The 22601-nt window shown below is 55.7% G+C and overlaps 2 protein-coding genes across 2 annotated transcripts; one reads left to right on the top strand and one right to left on the bottom strand.

Moving 5' to 3' along the window:
- Window positions 1–1092: 1092 nt before the first annotated feature.
- LOC137456876 (zinc finger protein 883-like) lies at window positions 1093–3262 on the bottom strand. The gene is made up of 2 exons (XM_068168564.1): window positions 3186–3262; window positions 1093–2579 (listed from the first exon to the last, which is right to left on the bottom strand). Exon 2 carries the CDS (start codon window positions 2576–2578, stop codon window positions 1355–1357), a length of 1224 nt encoding a protein of 407 aa, XP_068024665.1. The 5' UTR covers window position 2579; window positions 3186–3262; the 3' UTR covers window positions 1093–1354.
- Window positions 3263–17387: 14125 nt separating this feature from the next.
- On the top strand, window positions 17388–18220 carry LOC137456894 (olfactory receptor 14A16-like). The gene has a single exon (XM_068168582.1). It carries the CDS (start codon window positions 17388–17390, stop codon window positions 17973–17975), a length of 588 nt encoding a protein of 195 aa, XP_068024683.1. The 3' UTR covers window positions 17976–18220.
- Window positions 18221–22601: the final 4381 nt, after the last annotated feature.

Raw genomic sequence — 22601 nt, 5'->3', positions numbered from 1 at the left:
GGAATCTCTTTGCAATGTCCCTAACCCCTGCCCCTGGTAGGGAGCAGACCTCCCTGTGGGATGGGTCGGGACAACATATGGGTCCCTCAGTACCCCCCAGGAGAGAGTCCCCAACAACTATAACCCTTCTCCTTTTCTTAGTGGAGCTGGTCATTATAGCTGGTGGGGACCGCTTGGCCTTAGGCTTCCCCCCCGGAGCTGGTCGTTACAGCTGGTGGGGTCCGCCTGGCCTTAGGCTCCACTCTGGATGGCTGCTCCTCAGCCTCAGCCCTCTCATCCTTACTGCCCTCAGCCTGCAGGGCCTCATAATTATTATGCAAGGGCAGCGGAGGAGGAGGAGAGGGTCGGGGTGGATTTCTCTTGCCACCCCTGGCAGGGACCTGTATCCATCCCTCTCCGCCTCCAGGAACCCTTCCCTCAGCAGGGGAGATCTGCAGAGCCTTCTCCCACAAGTCTAACTCCCTTTCACTTTCCCTTATTGTCCTTAGCCTAGCTACCTCCTCCTTCAGCTTGGCCACTTCACCCTTCAGCTCTGCCACCAGGCTGAGGAGAAAATTCACCTGCTCACACCTGACACAGGTGTCCTCTCCCTCCCCCTCTATTCCAAGTGCCAGGCTGAAGCACTCTCTGCAGCTGACAGCCTGGACTCCAGCATGTTGGTAAAACAGCTCTGTCTGGGCAGACGCTGCTTTTTTACCCTTCATCCGAGTGACGACCATGATGCAATGTTTAAGGTTTGGGTTTTCTGTCACCCAGCTGCTAGACTAACTACTGAGCCAAACTGGCGCCACGCGCACAGCCCGGGCGGCTTTTAAAACTGCCGCGGCTGACGTCAGGCTCCCGTGACCCGTGCAGGCTCGAGTGAGCACAATCCTGCCGGCTCCTCCCCCTACCAGCAGTCCTCCCGACCCACGAAGCCCCGAAAGGAAAGCAAAAAAAAACCCCGAGAAACTCACAGCTTAAGCGGAGCGGTTCCGGGCGAGCGGTCCCGATCAGCTACTGAACCAAAATGGTTCAGTATCTGAACTAAAAGCAAACAGACAGGATTTGGGTAACTTTTGGTGTTTATTGAGACAATTGGTCAATGGACAGAGGATTTCTTACCCCAGGGAGACACAAAGCATTGGGGAAGAACCAGACAAAGCCCTGGCAAAGCCCTGCCCAGCTCCACTGGGAGCTCCAGCTGTGCTGACTCAGCACTGTAATTGTTCTCATTAGCAATAATTGGTGTTCAGAAGGGCAGGAGGTGTTTGTTGCTGCTGGTGCCCCCAGTCCCTGAGAACTGCAAAGGAAAAAGGGATGATTTTGGTGCTGGAAAGGCCCTCTCAGAGGGGTCACAATTACCCAACAGATTCTAGGTGGATTTATGCCTCTGCTCCAGTGCAGCCTGCTCTCTGGTGTGGGTGCAGCGGTGCTTGTTGAGGGATCGCTTCTGGGTGAAGTTCTTGCCGCAGGCAGCACAAGTGAAGGGTGTCTCACCAGTGTGGGTGCGGCGGTGGCAACTGAGATAGCTCCTCTGGCTGAAACTCTTCCCGCAGTCAGCACAGGTGAAAGCCTTCTCACCAGTGTGGCTGCGGCGGTGATGAATGAGATTGTCTCTGCGGCTGAAGCTGTTGCCACAATCAGCACAAGTGAAAGACTTCTCACCAGTGTGGGTGTGGCGGTGGCGACTGAAAGTCGCCCTCTGCCTGAAACTCTTCCCGCAGTCAGCACAGGTGAACGGCTTCTCACCAGTGTGGGTGCGGTGGTGCGCAATGAGAGTGCCCCAATGTCGGAATGCCTTGCCGCACTCAGCACAGCTGAAAGACTTTTCGCCAGCGTGCACACGACGGTGCTCTGTGAGGTGTCCCCTCTGGGTGAAGCTCTTGCCGCAGTCGGCACAGCTGTACGGCCTCTCACCGCTGTGGATGAGTTGGTGCTGGATGTAATCCGTGCTCGTGGTAAAGCTCTTGCTGCACACAGCACAGGGGAACAGATGCTCTCCAGTGTGGATGCGGCGATGGATGGTGAGACTGGAGCTGTGTTTAAAGCGCTTGCCGCAGTCCCTGCAGGGGAAGGACTTAGTGCTGTGCACACTGCGGTGCCGCCTGAGGGAAGATTTGTGAGTGAAGGTCTTGCCACACTCAGCACAGCTGTATGGCCTCTCACCGGTCTGGGTGCAGCATTGCTGGATATGCTCAGAGCTCTTGCTGAACCTCTTGCCACAGTCACCACGGATGAAGGGCCGGGGGCCAGGGTGGGGGCAGTGGTGCTTCACCTGCTCTGAGCCAGGTGGGAAGCTCTGCCCACACTCAGGACACTGATTCAGCTGCTTGGGTGGCACAGAGGGACCTGCTCTGGCTTCATTCTCTTCAAATTCCTTTTCCTCCTCATCCTGATCACCTTCATCCTCATGGTTATCCACCTCTTCATACTCATCATTATCATAGTCATCCTTCTCCTCAGCATCACCATCCTCCATCTTGTCCTCTTTCTCTTCCTTCTCAACACCCTCCAGGCTGCACTTTGGCTGCTCGAACTTCATCTCTGGCTGCTGCTTCTCCTCCCAGCTTTTGCCTGGGTCCTTCTGTGAGGCCATACTGTGGCAGGAAGGGGTTACAGCAGAGAGATTAGGAACATGGAAGCACCTGAGCCAGGATCACAAAACCTCACATCCTGCCTGGGACAAGACAATCCCTGACTCCCAGCACTTCCCAACACCCAGCTGGAGGAGAGAATGCAGAAACCTTCAGTTTCTGCCACAGTGTGGGCTCAGACTTCTAATATCTGTGCTGAGGCCCCAGGTTCCTGGGATCAGTGCCCTGAGGTACCCTGGGACTTAAAAGTGGTCTTGTCCTACTCTGCTCGAGCCTGGTAGCATTGGCAGGGTGGTTCCTGGCCCAGGCTCTGTCCTTTGATCTCTTCTGGCTCAGGCAATGGAGGCAGCAGCACTGAACAATTAAAGACCAAACCACCTCCAACCTTCTCCCACCACCCTCCACGTGCCAACTACAAACATCACCTCCTGCCACACAACTGATCCCAAGCCTGGGGAGTTCCCAAACTCCAACAGCTGATGTGCCTCAGAGGCCCTGGAGGGGCGAAATGTGGTGGGTAGGAGGAGGTGGAGGAGGCTGGGAGGTGCCCTGGGACTCTAGGATTCTGGGGGCTGGGGTCCTGCTGTTGCCCCACTCTGGGTTCCTTACCTGCTGGGCTGCTCCAAGGGGCAGATCTGCAAACTCTGCTCTTCCACAGCACACAGGGGCAGGGATGATGGAGAGAGAGGGACACAGCTTCTGCTACAGAGAAGCAAAGGGCTCAGAGGGGAGCACTGATATGCAAGGGATGGCTCAGCACTGCCCAGGACCAGGCAGCACAGCTCAGCCTTCCTGGGGGCAGCTCCCAAGCCCAGCAGCACAGCCACAGCACACAGCCAGGGCTGATCAAGATGGGAGGCCTCAGCAAGTACAGACTCAGCTCCTTGCACAGCACACAGCCCCCAGCACACAGCTGCAGGCCAGCACCACAACACAGCTGCCTCCACACAGCCTCTCCCAGGCCTTGCCTAAAGCTTCCTCCCACTGCCTGCCCAGGCCTCTGCTGCCTGCACCTGCCTTTGCCAGCAGATCTTGCTCTGGCCACAGCTCTCCTCCCAGGCCCTGCCCCCACCCCACACACTCTGTGCTCACCTTTGACCTGCACACACCTCTCTGCTGCCCACTCCACAACAGAAGATCACAGCAGCCCTCAGGACACACACAAAGGGAGCTTCATGATCTCTGCAGATGCAGCAAAGGGGGAAGGGACTTGGGCAGCTTCTTGCTAAACCTCTTCAGCCCTCACTGGGATGCTGGAGGAGTCTCTGGCTCCTGCCCAAGCCTCACTCCTCCAGCACCCTTCACACACCTTCAGCCCAAAGAGACTCAGTGAAAAGGGTTTGGCTTCCTTCTCTCCCTGACCATTTCTCTTAGCTGTCTCTTTGCAGTTCCCTGGAGCTGCCACTCCACATCTCCAAGAGAAAATGAGGTTGGATGGGAGGGCACAGTGCCCATGGGCTGCTGTTCATCTCCCAGCTGACACATGCAGAGCTGCAGCACAGTTCACTCCTTTCAGCTCCTCAAATGCTGCCAGATTCTGCCATTCCCTGCACACACATTTGCTACCTGGGCCCTGGATCCTCTCCCCTTTTTTGGGGGACAAGGCCTAATTCCTGCCTGGCCACTCCCAGGCCCTTCCCTCATTCCCACCACATCCATGGCCCTGCTGCCTTGGCTGTCCCATGGCCCGGTGTCCCCCACCTCCACTGCCACTGCAGCTGGAAGGGTGGAGTGGGAAATGCTGTGGCTGAGGAAGCATCTAAGCAACTGGGCTGGAAGCAGCAGCACAAGAATGGAAGGGGGCTGAGACTAAAGGCTGGGATCAGCTGGAGGGCTGAAAGAACAGCACCAAGCCAAGGGGGGGTTACAGATGAGGGCTGGGGAGGGACCTTGCAGCCACCTCAGGCAGCAACTGATGAGAGCAAGGGGGACAGAGAGGGAGTGAGACCTCAGGTGACTCCTGCCATGGGGGATGGCTGGGCTGTGTGGCTAGGAGCCCTGAGTGCCTGCTTGGGCTGTGCTGGATGTCAGGAGGGGTCAGGGGACTGTCCTGAGCCAGGCAGGGTTTGGGGCTTTGAGCTTCTGGGGTCAGCTGCTGCCAGCACCATTGGAGGTAGGAGCCAGGCAGAGCCACACAGCTGCTGAACTAAGCCCTCCCACCCCCTGCAGCCTTCACCCTCCATCTCTCCATCCAGTGCTCCAGCTCCACTCACTTGCTGCCCTCTCAGAGTCACCAGGGTCCTACATCGTCACCAGGGCTGACCTACACAGCCAGCAGGGCCCAACAGAAACCCCTGGATGAGAGCATGGAGGAGAATACCTGTGGTGGGTGGAAGGCACTGGGATGTCTTACACCAGAGAGTAGAGACCTCCAGAAGGGACAGCAGAGTCCAGAGGGACACCACAAAGTGTCATCTAGCTTAGTTCATTCCCACAAGGCCTGCACCCACTCTCTACAAAGGAACAGCACAGGATCTCCAACCTCCTTTTCCCTTCCTCTCTGCTCCCAGGAACAGCTTCTGGGATCTCTCTCTGCAGAGGAGCTTTGAGGCCTTGGCAATGCTGCCAACTGCAGCCTGCAGCAGCCTGGCTCACCTGGGAGCTGCCTACCTGAATCTGTAACTGCAGCTCTTGGGTATGGGGGAGGAGGGGCAGAGAGGCATGGGGGAGGGGGAAGGCATTTGGGGCCTGGGGTTCTGGCCTGCTTTGGTGCAGCTCTGGAGGAAGCTTTGGCCTAGGGAGGTTGCTTGGCTCCCGTGGCCCAGGTACACTATGGATTGTTGTGGATTGGATGCTTTGCACTGTAGGATGCAGCTCTGAACAGCACAGCCGTGGAAACTGCCCAATTCCATCCAACCCTCTGGCCACAGCTTGGCATCAACTCCTTTCACCAGGCTCAAAGAGAGCCTCTCTGCCTCCTGAAACCTAAGACAATGCCCTGCAGAACAAGCTGGAGGAGCTCAAGGGGACAAGCTGCAGAGGGGGCCCAGGGCAACCTCCTGAGCTTCAACAAGAGCAAGGGCAGGGTCCTGCCCCTGGCCTGGCACAATCCTCACAATCAGGACAGGCTGGGGGAGGAGGGGATAGGAAGCAGCCCTGCAGAAAACCACTGGGGGGTGCTGCTGGACAAGAAGCTGGACAGGAACAGACAGGGGGAGCCTGCAGCCCACAAGGCCAAGGGCAGCCTGGGCTGCACCAAAAGCAGCATGGCCAGAGATGGACAGAGGCCATCCTGGCACTTGGCTCTGCTCTGCTGAGACTTCACCTGCAGCACTGCAGCCAGCTCTGGAGCCCTCAACACAGGAAGGACATGGACCTGATGGAGAGGGCCTAGAGGAGGGACACAAAAATGATCAGGGGCTTGGAGCAGCTCTGCTACCAGGACAGGCTGAGGGAGCTGGGGGTGATCAGCCTGCAAAGGAGAAGAGAAGGCTCTGGGGAGACCTAAGAGTGACCTCCTGGTACCTGAAGGGGACTACAAGAAGGCTGCAGAGGGACTCTTTGCAAAGCCTGCAGGGACAGCACCAGAGGCAATGGCTTCAAACTAGAGCAGAGCAGATTGAGATTGGAGGTGAGGAACAAGTTCTGCACCAGGAGGCTGCTGGAACACTGCAACAGGTTGCCCAGGGAGGGGCTTGAGGTTCCAGCCTTGTAAATGTTCAAGGTGAGGCTGGACAGGGCTCTGGGCAACCTGAGCTAGTGCAGGATGTCCCTGATGACTGCAGAGGGGCTTGGACTGCAGCACCTTTGCAGCTCCCTGACAACCCAAACCACTCCAGGATTCTAGGAGTCTAAGTGCAGCCTCCAGGAGAGCAGGAAGAAGATGAGGCAGAAGAGGACAAGGAAGAGGACAAGGAGGAGGAGAACCAAAATCCCTTCCAAACTCCTCCAAACCTCTGCCAAATTCCTGGAAAGCTCTTCCAGCTCTGCAGAGTTCATTCTGAAGAGAGCTGAGGGAGTTGCTAGGCTCAGGGATGTCTTGCACACTCTGCACAAATGCTCCAGAAGCTTTCCAAGTGCCCTCAAAACCAGCAGCACAGCTCTGCTGCCACACAATGCCAGGCTGCAAGGGACCCCAAGGCTCAGCTGCTCCAACCTTGCCAGCTGACACTGCACTGGAAAGGAGCTGGCCCAGCCCCCTGCCAAGCTGAGCCTTCCAACTCTGCCCTGCAGGGCAATCCACCACTGCCCTGGGGAGATGATTCCAATGGCTGACTGGCAGGGAAAAGCTTTTGCCTCTGCAGGGCACTGTGCCACTTCAGCTCAACTCTTGCAGCAGCTCTTTGAGATCTGCCTTTGGAGCATCACAAACTCTGAAGCACTGCAGTGCAAAGCAGCTCAGCTTCAACTTCCAACTGGCTAAACTCACATTTTAATTCAAGGCAGGGGCCAAGCTCACACCCAGCTGAGTAGCTCACACCCAGCTGAGTAGCTCACACCCAGCTGAGTAGCTCACACCCAGCTGAGTAGCTCACACCCAGCTCCTAAACTCAGAACCACTTCCCAAGCTCAGAACCACATCCTAATCTCAGAGCCAGCCCCCAAGCTCAGGTCGAGATCAACAGTGCAGAACCAGATCCCAAGCTCAGATGCAGCCCCCAGGCTCAGAACAACATTGCAAGGTCAGAAGCAGCCATCAAGATCCAATCCAGCCTCCAAGCTCAGACTCAGATCAAAATGCAGACCCAGATCCCAAGCTCAGACACTGCTACCAACCTCAAGAAAATCGCTCAGAAGCAGCACCCAAGCTCAGACCCACCTCCAAAGTTCACAGCCAGCCCCCAAGCTCACAAGCAGAAGTGCAGAACCAGATCCCAAGCTCAGGTGCAGCTACCAAGCTAAAGAACCAGCAAATAATGTCAGAGCCAGACCCCAAGCTCTAGAACCAGCTCCCAAGGTCAAACCCAGAAGTGCAGAACGAGCTCCCAAGCTCAGAGTCAGATCAAATATGCAGAGCCAGCCCCTAAGCTCAGAGAGAGATCAGAAGTGCAGAACCAGATCCCAAGCTCAAGAAGCAGTAGATAAGCTCAGAACCATTTCCCAAGTTCAGACCCAGCTCCCATGTTCAGAAGCAGCTCCAAAGCTCAGACCAAGCCCTCAAGCTCAGATCCAGATCCCACATTCAGAAGTAGCTCCCAAGCTCAGGCCCACCCCCAAGCTCACAGACAAATCAGAAGTGCAGAACCAGACCCAAAGCTCAGATGCAGACAGCAAGCTCAAGAATCAGCCACTAAGCTCGGAGCCAGTCCCCAGGCCTGCAGCCAGATCCCAATGCAGACCCAGATCCCAAGCTCAGATGCAGCTCCCAAGCTAAGAACCAGCAAACGACCTCACCCCCAGGCCCCAGGCTCAGAGCCAGTTTCACAACTTTGCTTATTTCGAGTTCCCTTCATTGCACTTCTGCTAAGTGTCCAAATTCAAGCAGACAGAGAATGCTTTGGGCTGGAAGGGACCCCAAAGAGCAGACAGCTCCAACCCCCTGCCATGCCCACAGACACCTTCCACCACACCAGGCTGCTCAAGCCCTCATCCAACCTCACCCTCAGCACCTCCAGGGAGGGGGCAGCCAGCACCTCCCGGGCCAACCTGCTCCAGGCTCTCACCACCCCCACTCCAAAATATTGCCTCCCAAGCTCCACTCCAAATCTGCCCTCCTCAACCTTCAATCCAGTCCCCCTCAGCCCATCACTCCCAGCCCCTCACCAAAGTCCCTCCCCAGCTCTCCTGCAGCCCCCAGCAGCTACTACAAGGCTGCTCCAACCTCTCCCCACAGCCTTCTCCTCTCCAGCCTCAACAGACACAACTCTTACAGCCAACCCCCACAGGGGAACTGCCACAGCCCTCCCACCACCCCCATGGCCTCCTCTGCACCCCCTCCAACAGCTCAACCTCCTGCCCCTCTTGGGGGCACCACAGCTGCACACAGCACTCCAGCTGGCAGCACACAATGCTGCCAGCACAAAAACCATTGCAGCAAAAGCCTCAGCCTGTGCTCAGCTGCCAAACCAAAGGGACCTCAACTTGGCCACAAGAGAAAGGACCAAACTGAGCCAAGACACTGATCCAACACCCAAGGCTGCACAAAACAACCATCAGCAGAAGCTCCTCCTGCCCTGAGCCTTTCTGTGCTCAGGAGGCCTGCAGAGAAACTGAGAATCACTCTGCAACCCCCCAGGGAATCTTTGTGCCTCAAGAGCTTGCAGAGCACAGAGGCCTTGGATGCCACCACCCCCAGCACAGCCAAACCGCCCCACAGCTGACACCAGCCCCAGGCACTCCCAAGCTCAGGCTCAGCACAGCACCCACGCCTGACACCCCCACGGCACCCAGCACACAGCCTGCCCACAGCTCCCCCCCACGCCTGGCCCTCAGCCCAGCCGCTGCCCTTCAGCACAGCAGCCGCCCGGCACCTGCCAGCACAAAGCCTCCAAACCCCCAGGGCTCCCCCACACACCCCCACAGCAGCCTCTGCTGCAAGCCACACCCCACGCTCACCACCACCTCTCCTGCACACAGCAGCCCCCACAGCGCCGCTGCCACCTCAGCTCTGCTGCCAGCCCAGCCCCCAGCACAGGGACACAGGGACACAGGGCCAGGGACAGCCCCTGCAGCCCACCAATGGCTCCGCCTGCAACACAGCAGCAGCCAAAGGGGGCCTGCAGCTGCCCCCACCAGGGGGAGGCAGCAGCACAGCGCCACAAGGAACCCCCAAATACACCCACCCCGACCCAGCCCCACCCACGCACCCACAACCCCACACACCACACCCACCCACCCCCAATACCTCTGCCCTACCCCACGCACACACCCACAGACACACACACCCCCCACAGCTCCCCACACCACCCCCAACACCACCCCACACCACCCCCAACACCACACACCCCCACAGCTCCCCACACACTGCCCACAGACACACACAGCAGGTGCAGGCAAAAAATTGGGCCAGGAGGTGGTGGGGTGAGGTGAGCCTGGTGGGTTTGGATCTGATGAAGGACATGGACCTGATGGAGCAGCAAAAGTGATCAGGGGGTTGAAGCAGCTCTGCTGCAAGGGCAGGCTGAGGGAGCTGGGGGTGTTCAGACTGGAGAAGAGAAGGCTCTGGCCAGGGGGGGACAACTTAAAGCAGCCTTCGGTACCTGAATGGGCAGCAGGAGAGCTGGGGAGGGACTGTTTGCAGAGGCCTGCAGTGACAGGATGAGGGACAATGGTTTGGAGTGAGAGCAGAGCAGATTCAGATTGGATGTGAGGAGCAAGTTCTGCACTGGGAGGCTGCTGGAACGTTGCCACAGGTGGCCCAGGGAGAGGTGCTTGTGGCCACAGCCCTGGAGATATTCAAGGTGAGGCTCAACAGGGCTCTGGGCAACCAGAGAGTAGCCAGGCAGGAAGGGACCTAGGGGTACTGATTGACAGTCAGCTCAACAGGAGCCAGCAGTGTGCCCAGGTGGCCAATAAGACCAATGGCATCCTGGCCTGCATCAGTGTGGCCAGCAGGAGCAGGGAAGTCCTTGTGCCCTGTGCTCAGCACTGCTTAGGCCACACCTTGAGTCCTGTGTCCAGTTCTGGGCCTCTCAGTTTAAGAAGGACATTGAGAGCTTGAAGGGCAACAAAGCTGGGGAGGGGTCTGGGGCACAGCCCTGGGAGGAGAGGCTGAGGGAGCTGGGGTTGCTTAGCCTGGAGAAGAGGAGGCTCAGGGGAGACCTTCTTGCTGTCTACAACTACCTTAAGGCAGGTTGTAGTCAGGCAGAGGTTGGTCTCTTCTCCCAGGCAAGCAGCACCAGAACAAGAGGACACAGTCTCAAGCTGTGCCAGGGGAGGTTTAGTTTGGAGGTGAGGGAGAAGTTCTTCCCAGACAGAGATTGGCCCTTGGGATGTGCTGCCCAGGGAGGTGGTGGAGTCCCCATCCCTGGAGGTGTTCAAGAGGAGCCTGGATGAGGCTCCAGTTCCTTCCACACAACTCACCCCCACCCACCTGGGGGTCCCACAGCCTCCTCCCACAGCTGATGCCCCTCAGGATTGGTGAAATGTGATGGGCAGGGGGAGGCCTGGAGGAGGTTGGGAGGTGCCCCAGGATCTCATCAGCAGTGGGCTGGGGTCCTGCTGTTGCCCCCAGTCTGGGTTCTTTACCTGCTGGGCTGTTCCAAGGGGCAGATCTGCAAACTCTGCAGACCCCCTGCAGACTCTGCTCTTCCCCAGCACACAGGGGCAGGGCTGATGGAGGGAGAAGGACCCAGCCCCTGCCAGAGAGCAGCAAAGGGCTCAGAGGAAAGGACTGAACTCCAAGGGATGGCTCAGCACTGCCCAGGACCAGGCAGCAGAGCTGAACCTTGCTGGGGGGCAGCCCCCAAGCCCAGCAGCACAGGCACAGGGAGGAAGGGCTGCTGGAGATGAGAGGCCTCAACAAGTGCAGGCTCAGCTCCCTGCCCAGCACACAGCTGCAGGGCAGCACCACAAGAGAGCTGCCTCCAGGCAGCCTCTCCCAGGCCCTGCCTGCAGCTTCTTCCCACTGCCTGCAGCTGCATTTGCCAGGAGCTGTTGCTCTGGCTCCAGATCTCCTCCCTGCTGCTGCCCACAGACCCCAACCCCACCAGCTCTGTGCCCAGCTCTGCCCGGCAGGCACCCCCAAGGGGAAGTCAGCAGCACAGCACCACAAGGAACCCCCAAACACACCCACCCCGACCCAGACCCACACACAGCCCCACACACCCCTCCCACAACCCCACACACCACACCCACCCACCCCCAACACCCCTGCCCTACCCCACACACCCCCCCACAGACACACACAGCCCCACAACTCCCCACACCACCCCCAACACCACACACCCCCACAGCTCCCCACACACTGCCCACACACACACAGCTCCCCACAACCGCACCCACCCCCTCGCACCACCCCACCACTCCCCACTCCCAGCCTCACCACCCCGACCCACACCACACCCACACACAGCCTCCCCCACCACCACCACCAACTCCTACCCCCAAACCCACACAGCCCCACGGGCTCCTCACCAGCCCCTCACACGCCCCTCTCCGACCCCAAGCCCCCACCCAACCTCACACACGCCCCCACAACTCCACAGCCCCCAACAACCACCCCCCACAGCCCCACCCACACCAGCCCCACACCTCACCGAGCCCTCCTCAAGCCCAGCTCCAGGACACAGCCCTCAGCCCCACCGCAGCCCAATGCCAACCCCACCAGCCGCTCCCCCAAGCCCCAAGGGATCCCCACCCCAGCAGCCCCCACTCTGCCCCGCGCCTGCCCACACCTACCCCACAGCCCAGCCCAAAGGGGCGCACAGCAGCAGGAAGAGGAAGGACCAAGAGCTCGGAGCAGAGGCAGCTGCCGACTGCCCTCCCCTGCAGCCTCCTGGCAGCCTGGGCGAGCAGAGAGCGATGCAATGGAGGCCCCGAACCGCCCACGTTGCAGCCCAGCCCAGGCGGGGGCTGGGGCCGCAGACGAAGCCCCGCCCACGCCCGGGCAGCCGCAGCCAATCACAGACGCCGGATTACCCCAACCACGCCTCCAAGTCCCAGCGGGGAGCTGCGGCCCTGGCTCCGCGCGGGGCATGCCGGGAGGTGCAGCTCTCAGCCAGGGCGGCGCCGTCTGGGCTGAGCTGCGCTGCGGGGGCAGGGCTGGGGCACAGCAGCTCCGCAACAGCTCTGACCCAGCAGCTGCGCACAGCTCCCAGCAGCTTTGGCTCAGCTCGGAAAGCTTGCGCTGAGGTTTCCAGGAGCTCTGCAGAGCTGTGGAGGATGTTTTTCGCTGAGGATTCCCTGCAGGGTTGGGAACCCAAAACCTCCTCCCAGCCTCTCCCAAACTCTTGCAAAGAGATTTCGATGCCTCCCGAGGGGGCTTGGGGCAGCTCCAGGGGATCTGAACGGCTCGGGAAGAGTTTTTCTGTCGCCTTCCAGAGTTTCCAGCAGGTGCTGAGGACTTTTCCGGCAGTTTTCAGCCTTTTGCAGCATTTCTGAAGGATGTTGAAGACTGCAAGAAGCCAGAGCCTGGCTGAGAGCTCTGCAGAATCAGTTTGCAGGAGCTTGGCAGCCATGGGGATGAGGTTCTGGAATTGGTTTCGATTCGTTTTGGCACTTTTAATCATTTCCCGAAGCTCTGTGGATTATTTCCAGCCCCTTTTCGTTCCTTTTGAAGCTATTTTCCTCATTTTGGGCTGATTTTAATGGGTTTTGGGGAGATTTTGCTTAGCCTCAGGCATTTTGAATGACTTCTGAGGAGAGTTTGAGTATTTTCATCTCCTTTTTCATGATTACTGAAGACATTTTGATCATTTTCAGGCCTTTTTAATGATTTTTTGGGAGATATTTAGACCATTTTTAGGTTTTTCTAATGATTTTTGAGGTATTTTCATTATCCCCAGGCCCTTTCAATGATTTTTGAAGTATCTTTACTCATTCCAGGTCCTTTTAGTGAGTTTTGAAGACATTTTGATTATTTTTTGGCCATTTTTAATGTTTTCCTACAAGATTTTGATTCTTTTCAGGCCCTTTGAATGATCTTCAGAGAGATTTGGATCATTTTTAAGCCATTTTTTACAAAGCATTTTGAGTGCCAAAAAAAAACCTCCTTAAAATCCTCAAGTCTTCAAATAGAGCTTTTGAAGCATCTTTAGGGAGGTTTAGGAGGTTCTAATAGTTTGGAAAATGTTAAAATCTTCTCCAAGTGCTGAAACAGGAATCCAGAGGCACAAAGCTGTCAGCTCCCTTGAGCTGCAGCTATAGAATTTGGGGGGTTTGAGAGGTGAAGCATCAGGACTGTGGAACCTGCTGCTCCTGGCAGAGTTGATCCAATCAGAGAAGAGTTTGGGTTGGGAAACCCCCAAATTCAGCTGGCAGCTGTGGGCAGGAGGAACATTGCCCTGCTTGAAGCAGAGCCTTTGAACTGCAGCTGAGGGTTCAGAGCTGCCTTAGGAGGAGACTTGAGCCCTGGGGATGTATCCCAATGGGAGTTGTGTTCTCAGCTCCTGAGTGCTGCTGGTTTGCCACAGGGTTTCACAGACAGACTCCCTAAGGTTGGAAAAGACCTCCAAGCTCATCAAGTCCAACCTTCTACCCACATCTCCATGACCACCAGACCATGTCCCAGAGTGCCACCTCTACTCATTTCTGGAATCCATCCAGGGACAGTGACTCTCCCACCCCCCTGGGCAGCCTGCTCCAATGCCTGAGCACTCTTGAAGCAAAGAGATTTTTCCTCCTCTCCAACCTAAATCTCCCCTGGTACAATTTCAGGGCATTTCCTCTTGTCCTGTCATTGGTTACTTGGGAGAAGAGGCCAATATTGGCCTCACTCTGATCTCCTTTCAGGTCCATGTAGAGATCAATGAGGTCTCCTCTCACCCTTCTCTTCTTCACAATAAGCAATCCCAGCTCCCTCAGCCTCTCCTCACCAGACCTGCTCTCCAATCTCCTCCCCAGCTTTGCTGCCCTTCTCTCTCCCTGCTCCAGCACCTCAGTGACTTTCTCATACTGTGATGCCCAAAGCCAAACACAGCACTTGAGATGCAGTCTCCCCAGTGCTGGGGCCAGAGAGACAATCACTTCCTGCTGCTCACAGCCCTTCTGATCCAGGCCAGGATGGTGGAGGTCTTCCTAACCACCTGGGTGCACACTGGCTCATGCTCAGCTGGCTGTCTGCCAACACCCCCAGGCCCTTTTCTGCTGGGCAGTTTCCAGCCACGCTGCCCCAAGCCTGCAGCCTTCACGGGGTGGTTGTGATGCTGGCACAAGAGCCAGTGCTTGGCCTTATGAAACCTTCTGGAACTGACCTGAGCCCAGCAGCCCAACCTCTCCAGACCTCTCTGCAGAGGCTTCCTACCCTGCAGCAGATCACCACTCCCACTTCATGTTGTCTGCACCTTGCTCACTCCTTAATTTCTTGCTGTTTATGTGGCAGAAGATGCAGTCAGAAATCACCTGAAGTGCCACCACCATCAGGGTTTGTCTGGTGAACATTGAAAGGCTTAGAAAATACAGACCAGGGGAAAAAAAACCCAAACCAACAAGAACTTCAGCAAGGCCTTTGACACCGTCCCCCACAGCAAACTGCTGACTAAGCTGTCAGCCTGTGGATTGGACCATTACACTCTGTGCTGGGTTAGGAACTGGCTGGAGGGCCGGGCCCAGAGAGTGGTCGTGAACGGTGCCGCATCCAGCTGGAGGCCAGTCACCAGTGGTGTCCCCCAGGGATCAGTGCTGGGCCCTGTCCTCTTCAACATATTCGTTGATGATCTGGATGAAGGGGTAGAGTCAGTCATCAGCAAGTTTGCAGATGACACAAAGTTAGGGGCAGATGTTAGTCAATTAGAGGGTAGAAAGGCTCTGCAGAGGGACCTCGACCGACTGGACAGATGGGCAGAGTCCAATGGGATGGCTTTCAATAAGTCCAAGTGCCGAGTGCTGCACTTTGGCTATGGCAATCCCATGCAGAGCTATAGGCTGGGGTCGGAGTGGCTGGAGAGCTCCCAGACAGAGAGGGACCTGGGTGTGCTGATCGACAGCCACCTGAATATGAGCCAGCAGTGTGCTCAGGTGGCCAGGAGGGCCAATAGCATTCTGGCCTGCATTAGGAATAGTGTGGCCAGCAGGAGCAGGGAGGTCATAGTGCCCCTGTACTCTGCTCTGGTTAGGCCGCACCTTGAGTACTGTGTCCAGTTCTGGGCTCCTCAGTTTAAGAAGGACATTGAGACACTTGAGCGTGTCCAGAGAAGGGCAACAAGGCTGGTGAGAGGCCTTGAACACAAGCCCTATGAGGAGAGGCTGAGGGAGCTGGGATTGTTTAGCCTGGAGAAGAGGAGGCTCAGGGGTGACCTTATTGCCCTCTACAACTACCTGAAGGGTGGTTGTAGCCAGGAGGGAGTTGGCCTCTTCTCCCAGGCAAGCAGCACCAGAACAAGGGGACACAGTCTCAAGCTGCGCCAGGGGAGGTTCAGACTCGAGGTGAGGAGGAAGTTCTTCACCGAGCGAGTCATTCGTCATTGGAATGGGTTGCCCAGGGAGGTGGTTGAGTCATCGACCCTGGAGGCGTTCAGGGGAAGATTGGACGTGGCACTTGGTGCCATGGTCTAGTCATGGGGTCTGCGGTGTCAGGTTGGACTCGATGATCCTCGAGGTCCTTTCCAACCTAAGTGAAATGTCAAATGTCAAATGATGTAATCAGCCCCAAATACTCCATGGGGCTCATTAAATACTGCTGAACCTCTAATTATTGCCAAGGTTTCTGCAGCTAATTGGAGAGGATTTTATTGCACAAAGCATCTGATAAAAATTATTTCACAGGGTGAATCAGAGACCTGAGCCACAGGTGAGGGACAGGATCTGCCTTGCCAGGGGCTGGGGGTCAGGGCTTGGCTCTTTGGATCAAGGAAACTCCTCCAGGTTTCCTCAGCAGCAGAGCCACCTTGAGCTGCTTGTCCTGACCTGTCAGCACTGCCTCAGTTCTCTGCTCTTACCACAGCCTGAAGATGCTTCAGTGCCTCCAGTGAAGCTTCCCTTGCATCCACTCTCTCCTTCTGCTCTAACCAAACCCTGGGGACCCTTTCCCAGTATGCTTCACTGGGACCCATTAAGAGTAGAAGAAACTTCAGAGTTTGTATCTGACTTTGACTTCTGGAGAGGTTTCATCAGCTTCGTCTCAGTCCCTCAGGTTTAGAGGGCGCCAAAAGCCAACCAAGGAGGTGTTAAAACACCATGGGCTGGTCCTCTGCTGCCCAATTGGGCCGCAGTCCTGGGCTGGAAGGAGCTGCTGGCAAGCAGGCAGTGCTGAAGGCGACAGCTCTGGCCAGGAGCATCTTCTCTGCATAGCACAGCAGGGCTGAGTACACTGCCAGAGGATCTCATGGAGATGAGGAAGGCAGAGAGAGCTTCAAGGTGGCCAGGACTGGAAGGATGCAGAAAGCTCACTTGAGGAGAAGTCAATGCGGTCACAGACACAGTGAGACTGTGGGTGCAGGACACTGCAGCTGTAGCTCCTGGAGGCATCTCCATCTCAGCAGCTGACGCTCAGCTGAAGGCTCCTGGAGTGTGCACACAGAAGGAGGATCAAAGCCCTTCAGTTCCATCCTGTGAGCAGCAGTGAGCAGAGCTGGGTAAGGAGAAGGCTTCACTCCCAGCCCCTCTGCCTTTCTCTCTTCCCTTCAGCATCTCTGCAGCACTGCAGGCCTGGTCCCTGTTTCTCCACCTCTCCATGGGACTCTCATTCCCTGGCATTGGGCTGTTGGTCATTTTCTGTTCGGACACCAGAGGAATCTTCCTGGCAATTCTGGGTCCCTGCTGCATTTGAAGCTGTGATGAACTCTGCCATGGGTTGGTAGTGATGGGACTAAGCTGATCCATTCCTCATGCAGCTCAGGGACAGGGGTTACAATGAGGCTGAGAGAAGTGTGCCCTGACTTGTCATTGCCTTTCCCTCCTTGGACAGGTCTCCATGGCCAGAGGCAGCAGATGGCCAACAGCAGTTCCATCACCCACTTCCTCCTCCTGCCATTCCCAGGCACAAGGCAGCTGCAGCTCCTGCACTTCTGCCTCTTCCTGGCCATCTACCTGGCTGCCCTGCTGAGCAATGGCCTCATCATCACCACCATAGCCTGGGACCACCACCTCCACACCCCCATGTACTTCTTCCTCCTCAACCTCACCCTCACTGACCTGGGTGCCATCTCCACCACTGTGCCTAAATCCATGGCCAATTCCCTGAGGGACACCAGGGACATCTCCTATGCAGGATGTGTTGCTCAGGTCTTTCTCTTTCCCTGTTTCATGTCAGCAGAATATTTTCTCCTCACCACCATGTCCTATGATCGCTACATTGCCATCTGCAGACCTCTGCACTATGCGACCCTCCTGGGCAGCAGAGTTCGTGTCTGCCTGGCAGCCACTGCCTGGGCCTGTGGGGTTCTCTATGCTCTGCTGCACACAGCCAATACATTTTCCCTGCCCCTCTGCCAGGGCAATGCTGTGGACCAGTTCTTCTGTGAAATCCCCCAGATCCTCAAGCTCTCCTGCTCCACATCCTACCTCAGGGAACTTTGGCTTCTTGTAGCCAGTGGCTGTTTCTTCTTTGCCTGTTTTGTGTTCATTGTGGTGTCCTATGTGCAGATCTTCAGGGCAGTGCTGAGGATCCCCTCTCAGCAGGGACGCCACAAAGCCTTTGCCACCTGCCTCCCTCACCTGGCTGTGGTCTCACTGTTTCTCAGCACTGGCTCCTTTGCCTACTTGAAGCCCCCCTCCATCTCCTCCCCATCCCTGGACCTGGTGGCATCCGTTCTGTACTCAGTGGTGCCTCCAGCAGTGAACCCTCTCATCTACAGCCTGAGGAACCAGGAACTGAAGTCTGCCCTGAGCCAACGGATCCCTGGATGCTTTCAGAAGCAATAAACTCTTTGTCCTCTCCTGCAGAGCAGTTCTGATGTCACTGAGTGCAGGCTCAACCTGGCTGCTCGAGTTCTGGCTGTTGCTGGTGCTGGTCCCCTTGTGAGAATGTTTTGGCCACACAACTGTCTTTCTTCAGGCCATTTCTGGTTCAGTGTTGTCCTGTGTGGTGTGACGCAGAGGCTGCAGACATGAGGAGCTGTGCTCCCTGTGTGTGCTGAACATAATAAAGGACCCTGCAGGGAGTTGTTTCTCTGAGTTCCTTGCTCCAAGGGTTCTGTGGAGCTGCAGGGCAGTGCCTGTGTGCAGAGGTGGAGGGGCAGAGTCCCAGCACAGCAGCAGTGCCAGGGACCCCCAGAGTTTGGGCTGTCCTCATCTGCTCTTTCTTCCCTTCCACCCTCTCCTGCTGAGCCTCTGTGCTGGGGCAAGGCCTGAGTGCTCTGGCATCTTGGGCATTGTGCTGCTGCTGTGTGGCAGTGCTGGGACTGCAGGTAGGGAGAGTCCAGGTCTGCTTGTGGGAGAGAGCTGTGCTCCAGAGCAGCACTGCCATCAGAACAGGAGGTCTCCTCATGCCTTGATACTCCAATCCCCTTCCATTACAGACTACACCTACTCAGACTCTGCTACAGGGGTGTTTCCTGTGTCCAGAAGTCCAGCCCAGTGGGTGGACACAGGAAATTAGGTTATTTCCTACCATGATCCCTTGCACCACTATAAGTCTCACGGCAGGGTCTGGCACTTTCTCTTTCCTCCCTCTCCGCCGCCTGGTAACTGGGGGAGAGATCTCCCGGCGATGGGCCTGGTTAGGCCCAAGGCCACGGGGGGATGGGCAGTCTCAGATCTGGCCAGCTGAGACTAGCCTAGCAGTGGGGGGGGGGGGAAGGAGGAGCCCTGGGGGGTTTTGGGTGCACCCTCAGGTGGGGATGGGATCTCTCTGGGTCTGTTTTGGGGTCTCTCTTGTCACTGTATTTCTAGTTTTCTGCACGCACTCACTGTTCTATTTAAACTTTCCATCACTTTTGCAATCCATTTGTCTGAGTCGTCATTTCTGCACGTGGTGGGGAGGGGGTCTGCCCCAACCCATTACAACTGAATACACTGTCCCCCTTCCAGTATAGACTCAGTCAAAAAACATGGTTCCTTTAACCCCTCTCAGCTCAGATGTGGTCTTATCCCAGGACAAACTGCATCACTTTCCTGTCTCCTGTACAGTTTCCTGTGCCAGTAGAAGCTGCATCCCTTTGACCCCTTCCTATTCCCAGCTCCACCCAGCACAGCACAAAGTGGATATCTGATCCCTGTGCCGCTACAGGCTGGGGTCAGAGTGGCTGGGGACCAGCCAGGCAGAATGGGACCTGGGGCTACTGGTTTACAGTAGGCTGAACATGAGCCATCAGTGTGCCCAGGGGGCTAGGAAGGCCAGTGGCATCCTGGCCTGTATCAGGAATAGTGTGGCCAGCAGGAGCAGGGAGGTCATTCTGCCCTGTACTATTTTTCCAGCTGACTTAAAGTCCTTTAAATTGTTAAATGTTACCGAAGCACTGTACATTCCCACAGTAAATAGATACTGCAGCTGTACTCAAGACCTATTGACAAGTTCTTGGCACTTTTTCATATCAATAAAAAGTTAATAATATTCTTATTAATGTCATATTTGCCATATTATTTATTTATAAATTCATAACTATAACAGCATGGAAGCCCCTGAGTTTTGCCAGTGTCATGGGCACAATGCCAGTGGATGGTAGCTTCACCAGCACAGCTTAGCCTACCTTTATCTGTGGTAGGTATTTACCCCTTTGTCCATCAGGTCCATGGTCAGCAGCCATTACTGTGTCTTTGTGACTAAATGTTTGAATTCTGGGGCTTCCATATATTCCTCATCAGATGCTGACAGTAAAAACATCTCGTGCCCACTGTGAGTTCCAGCTGTGCCTTGAGCTATCAGCAGGTCTTGTAAGAAGACCATTGGTCTGTTCAGCTACACCATTAGCCTGAGGATAATATGGGGTAGGGAACATTCCTTTAATTCATTCTCCTTGCACCCAGTCTTGCACTGTGCTCACTGTCAAGTGAGCTCCATTGTCACTTTGGACACACTCAGGCACAGGTAGAATGCTGAACCATTTCTCCAGAGCTTCAACCCTTTGAGCTCCTGTGGCAGTACTGAGAGCTGTGGCCATGGTTCATCCTGAAACCACTTCTGCTCCTACCAGGATATAACTTTTCCCAGGAGAGGTCTTCAAAGGGCCAACATAATCAATTTGCCAGGGGCTCCACAGAGTCTTGTTGTGTCTGATCTGTTGGGCAGAGGCTTGGTTTGGGTGGTTGGCCTTAAGCCTTACCCAACATTGTGGACAAGCTGTGAGAATTGTTTCAAATGTTTCAAACTGACCTCCCTCAAGGCTGACACTCAGAATAGAGGTTGGCCTTCCCTGGGTGGCCCCTTCTGATGTGCAGCCACTCAGGCAATCTTGTTCAATCTTCCCCTTCATTGTTCACCACAGGAATTTTTGCTGGGTGAGCTGCCTGCTGGTTCCATTTTGCAGCAGCTCTTCCCTTCTCGGCATGGCCTTTGACCCATCCTACCTTTGAGGGTCTTGAGTGAACTATTTCTCAGAATCATTGCCAGTCTCCAGCTCTCCCTGACACATCCATTCAGTGGCACCCTTGTAGGCTACACAGGAATCAGTGTGAATAGCAGTGGCACCATTCTCTGCTGCCAGCATGAGTGCAGGGCAATTCTCCTTCCTGTGCACCACCTTCCTCTGTCACAGTCTTCCCAGTACCAACCTCCAGCACTGCAGCTTTCTGATGCCATTTGCATCCCATACAGTGGGTGGATGCAGCTGTGAACCACACTCCTCCTGCATTTGAGTCTGTGGTCAGCTCAGCTGCTGCCTTGGTTGGAGACAGTTCATAGGGCAAACCTAACAGCACTGTGTCTGCAGTCCCAGGCTGTGGTAGGTTGGAAACTTCTGCTGGAGCCTTTCTCATTTTCCAGTGACTGTCCAGTGAGCAGCATTCAAGCCAAGAAAGACAAGGCAAAAAGAAGACATCAGGAATCTATTCAAGATCCATTCCTGGCCAGCCTTGCAGCTTGCTTCTCATCAGGGGGTCCTTGTCTTCCTTCACCAGGCATGGGTGCAGGGCTCCTTGGCAGGGAAGTGTATTCCTCCCTCCCCACCCAGCCCTCCCCCACTGTGTGGGGGTCTCCTCAGGGTCTGAATTGAAACTGACACACCTCCCATTACAGACTGAATGCTTTTATCACCTCCCAGTACAGGCTGGATCCTAGGTTGCACTCCCAGTAGAGCCTGGGCCCCTCCCATCCTCTCTACTCAGTCCCTTGCTTGAATGCAGTGGAGTTGAGCCAATCCCTCACCTCAGCCCTTACAGTTCAGCCCCTCTCAAACCCACTCCTGACTCTGACACTGTCCCCATTGCTCATCCTGCCTCCAGCCAGCCTTTACCCTTGACATTGACCCTTGGGTGTTAAACCCAGGCCTCAACCCAGCCACAACCTAAACTCTGCCTCTCAGAACTGACCCTCACCTGAGCCCTTCCCAGAACACTCAGCAGGACATCTGAAGGACATCTGACTCCTTAACTTTCTCACTAACTGTTAGAAACTCTCCCACTGGTTCAGAGCTTAGCTTTCTGACATCGGTAAAGTAGTCCTGGAGCTTGGGAGAGCAAATGGAGATAGAGCAGCTGATGGCAGCTCTAGACAGAGAGAGAAATAAGGCTGAGTCTGGAAAGCAGGCTGGGTTCTCACACCCCTTGACCTCACTAGCAAGAGAAGGACAGTTCTGTGGGACTGGCAGAGGACCAAAAGGAAAAATACAAGACACAAGACATGGGGACTGCAATGTTGTTAAGACAAGAGATGGCAGCAAAGACCAAGACAAGGAAGGACTTTATGAAATAAGTTTTTATCCTTCTAACGCCTGTGTGTTACTGAGTCCTAGATGAGGACCAGAGTTAACCTTTTCAGCACAGGTACATTTTGGAGTGAGCATTCCATGTCCATGCAGGTTAGTGAAGAATACTACTGTATGACTATGGGAGGCACTGAGTTTGATTTCCTCACTTCACATTCAAGACCTTCCCAGGACCCCTCAAGGACAGCTCCCTGCAGTGAGCACATGGCTTCATCCCTGGCCCTGGGGAAGAAATGTCCCCAAAAGTGGCCTTTTGGGATAGAAATGTGAAAGAAAAACCAACCAAAGACAATACTTTATTAGGGTTGGGGTTTCCATTCTAATTAGGCTTTATCCTTGGGATGAGGTTTTCCTTTTACCTCTAGGACACCCAAAGTGTTGAGGAACAAACAGCCAAATCCCAGCCCAGCTGCAGTGGTGGCAGTGGCTGTGCTGACTCAGCACTGTCATTACTGTCTTCAGCACTGGTTGGTGCTGAGAAGGGCAGGGACACATTTGCTTCTGAGGAAAGAAGGTGTAAAAGGCCTGCTGAAAAAGGCCCCCCAGGGGGGTCACGTTTGTCCTGGCAGTGCAGGGGTCGGTGTATTGCTGTGTCCCCGGTGCACGCTGGTCACCGGCATGGGGGTGAATATGCCAGGTAAGGGAGGAGCTGCAGATGAAGCCCTTGCAGCAGCCTGTGAAGGTGAAG

The sequence above is a fragment of the Melanerpes formicivorus genome, unplaced genomic scaffold (genome assembly GCF_026170545.1).
Source record: "Melanerpes formicivorus ecotype bairdi unplaced genomic scaffold, bMelFor1.0.p_v2 SCAF_142, whole genome shotgun sequence".
In the NCBI taxonomy this organism is placed as follows: Eukaryota; Metazoa; Chordata; class Aves; order Piciformes; family Picidae; genus Melanerpes; species Melanerpes formicivorus.
This window is presented reverse-complemented; position numbering and strand designations above follow the sequence as displayed.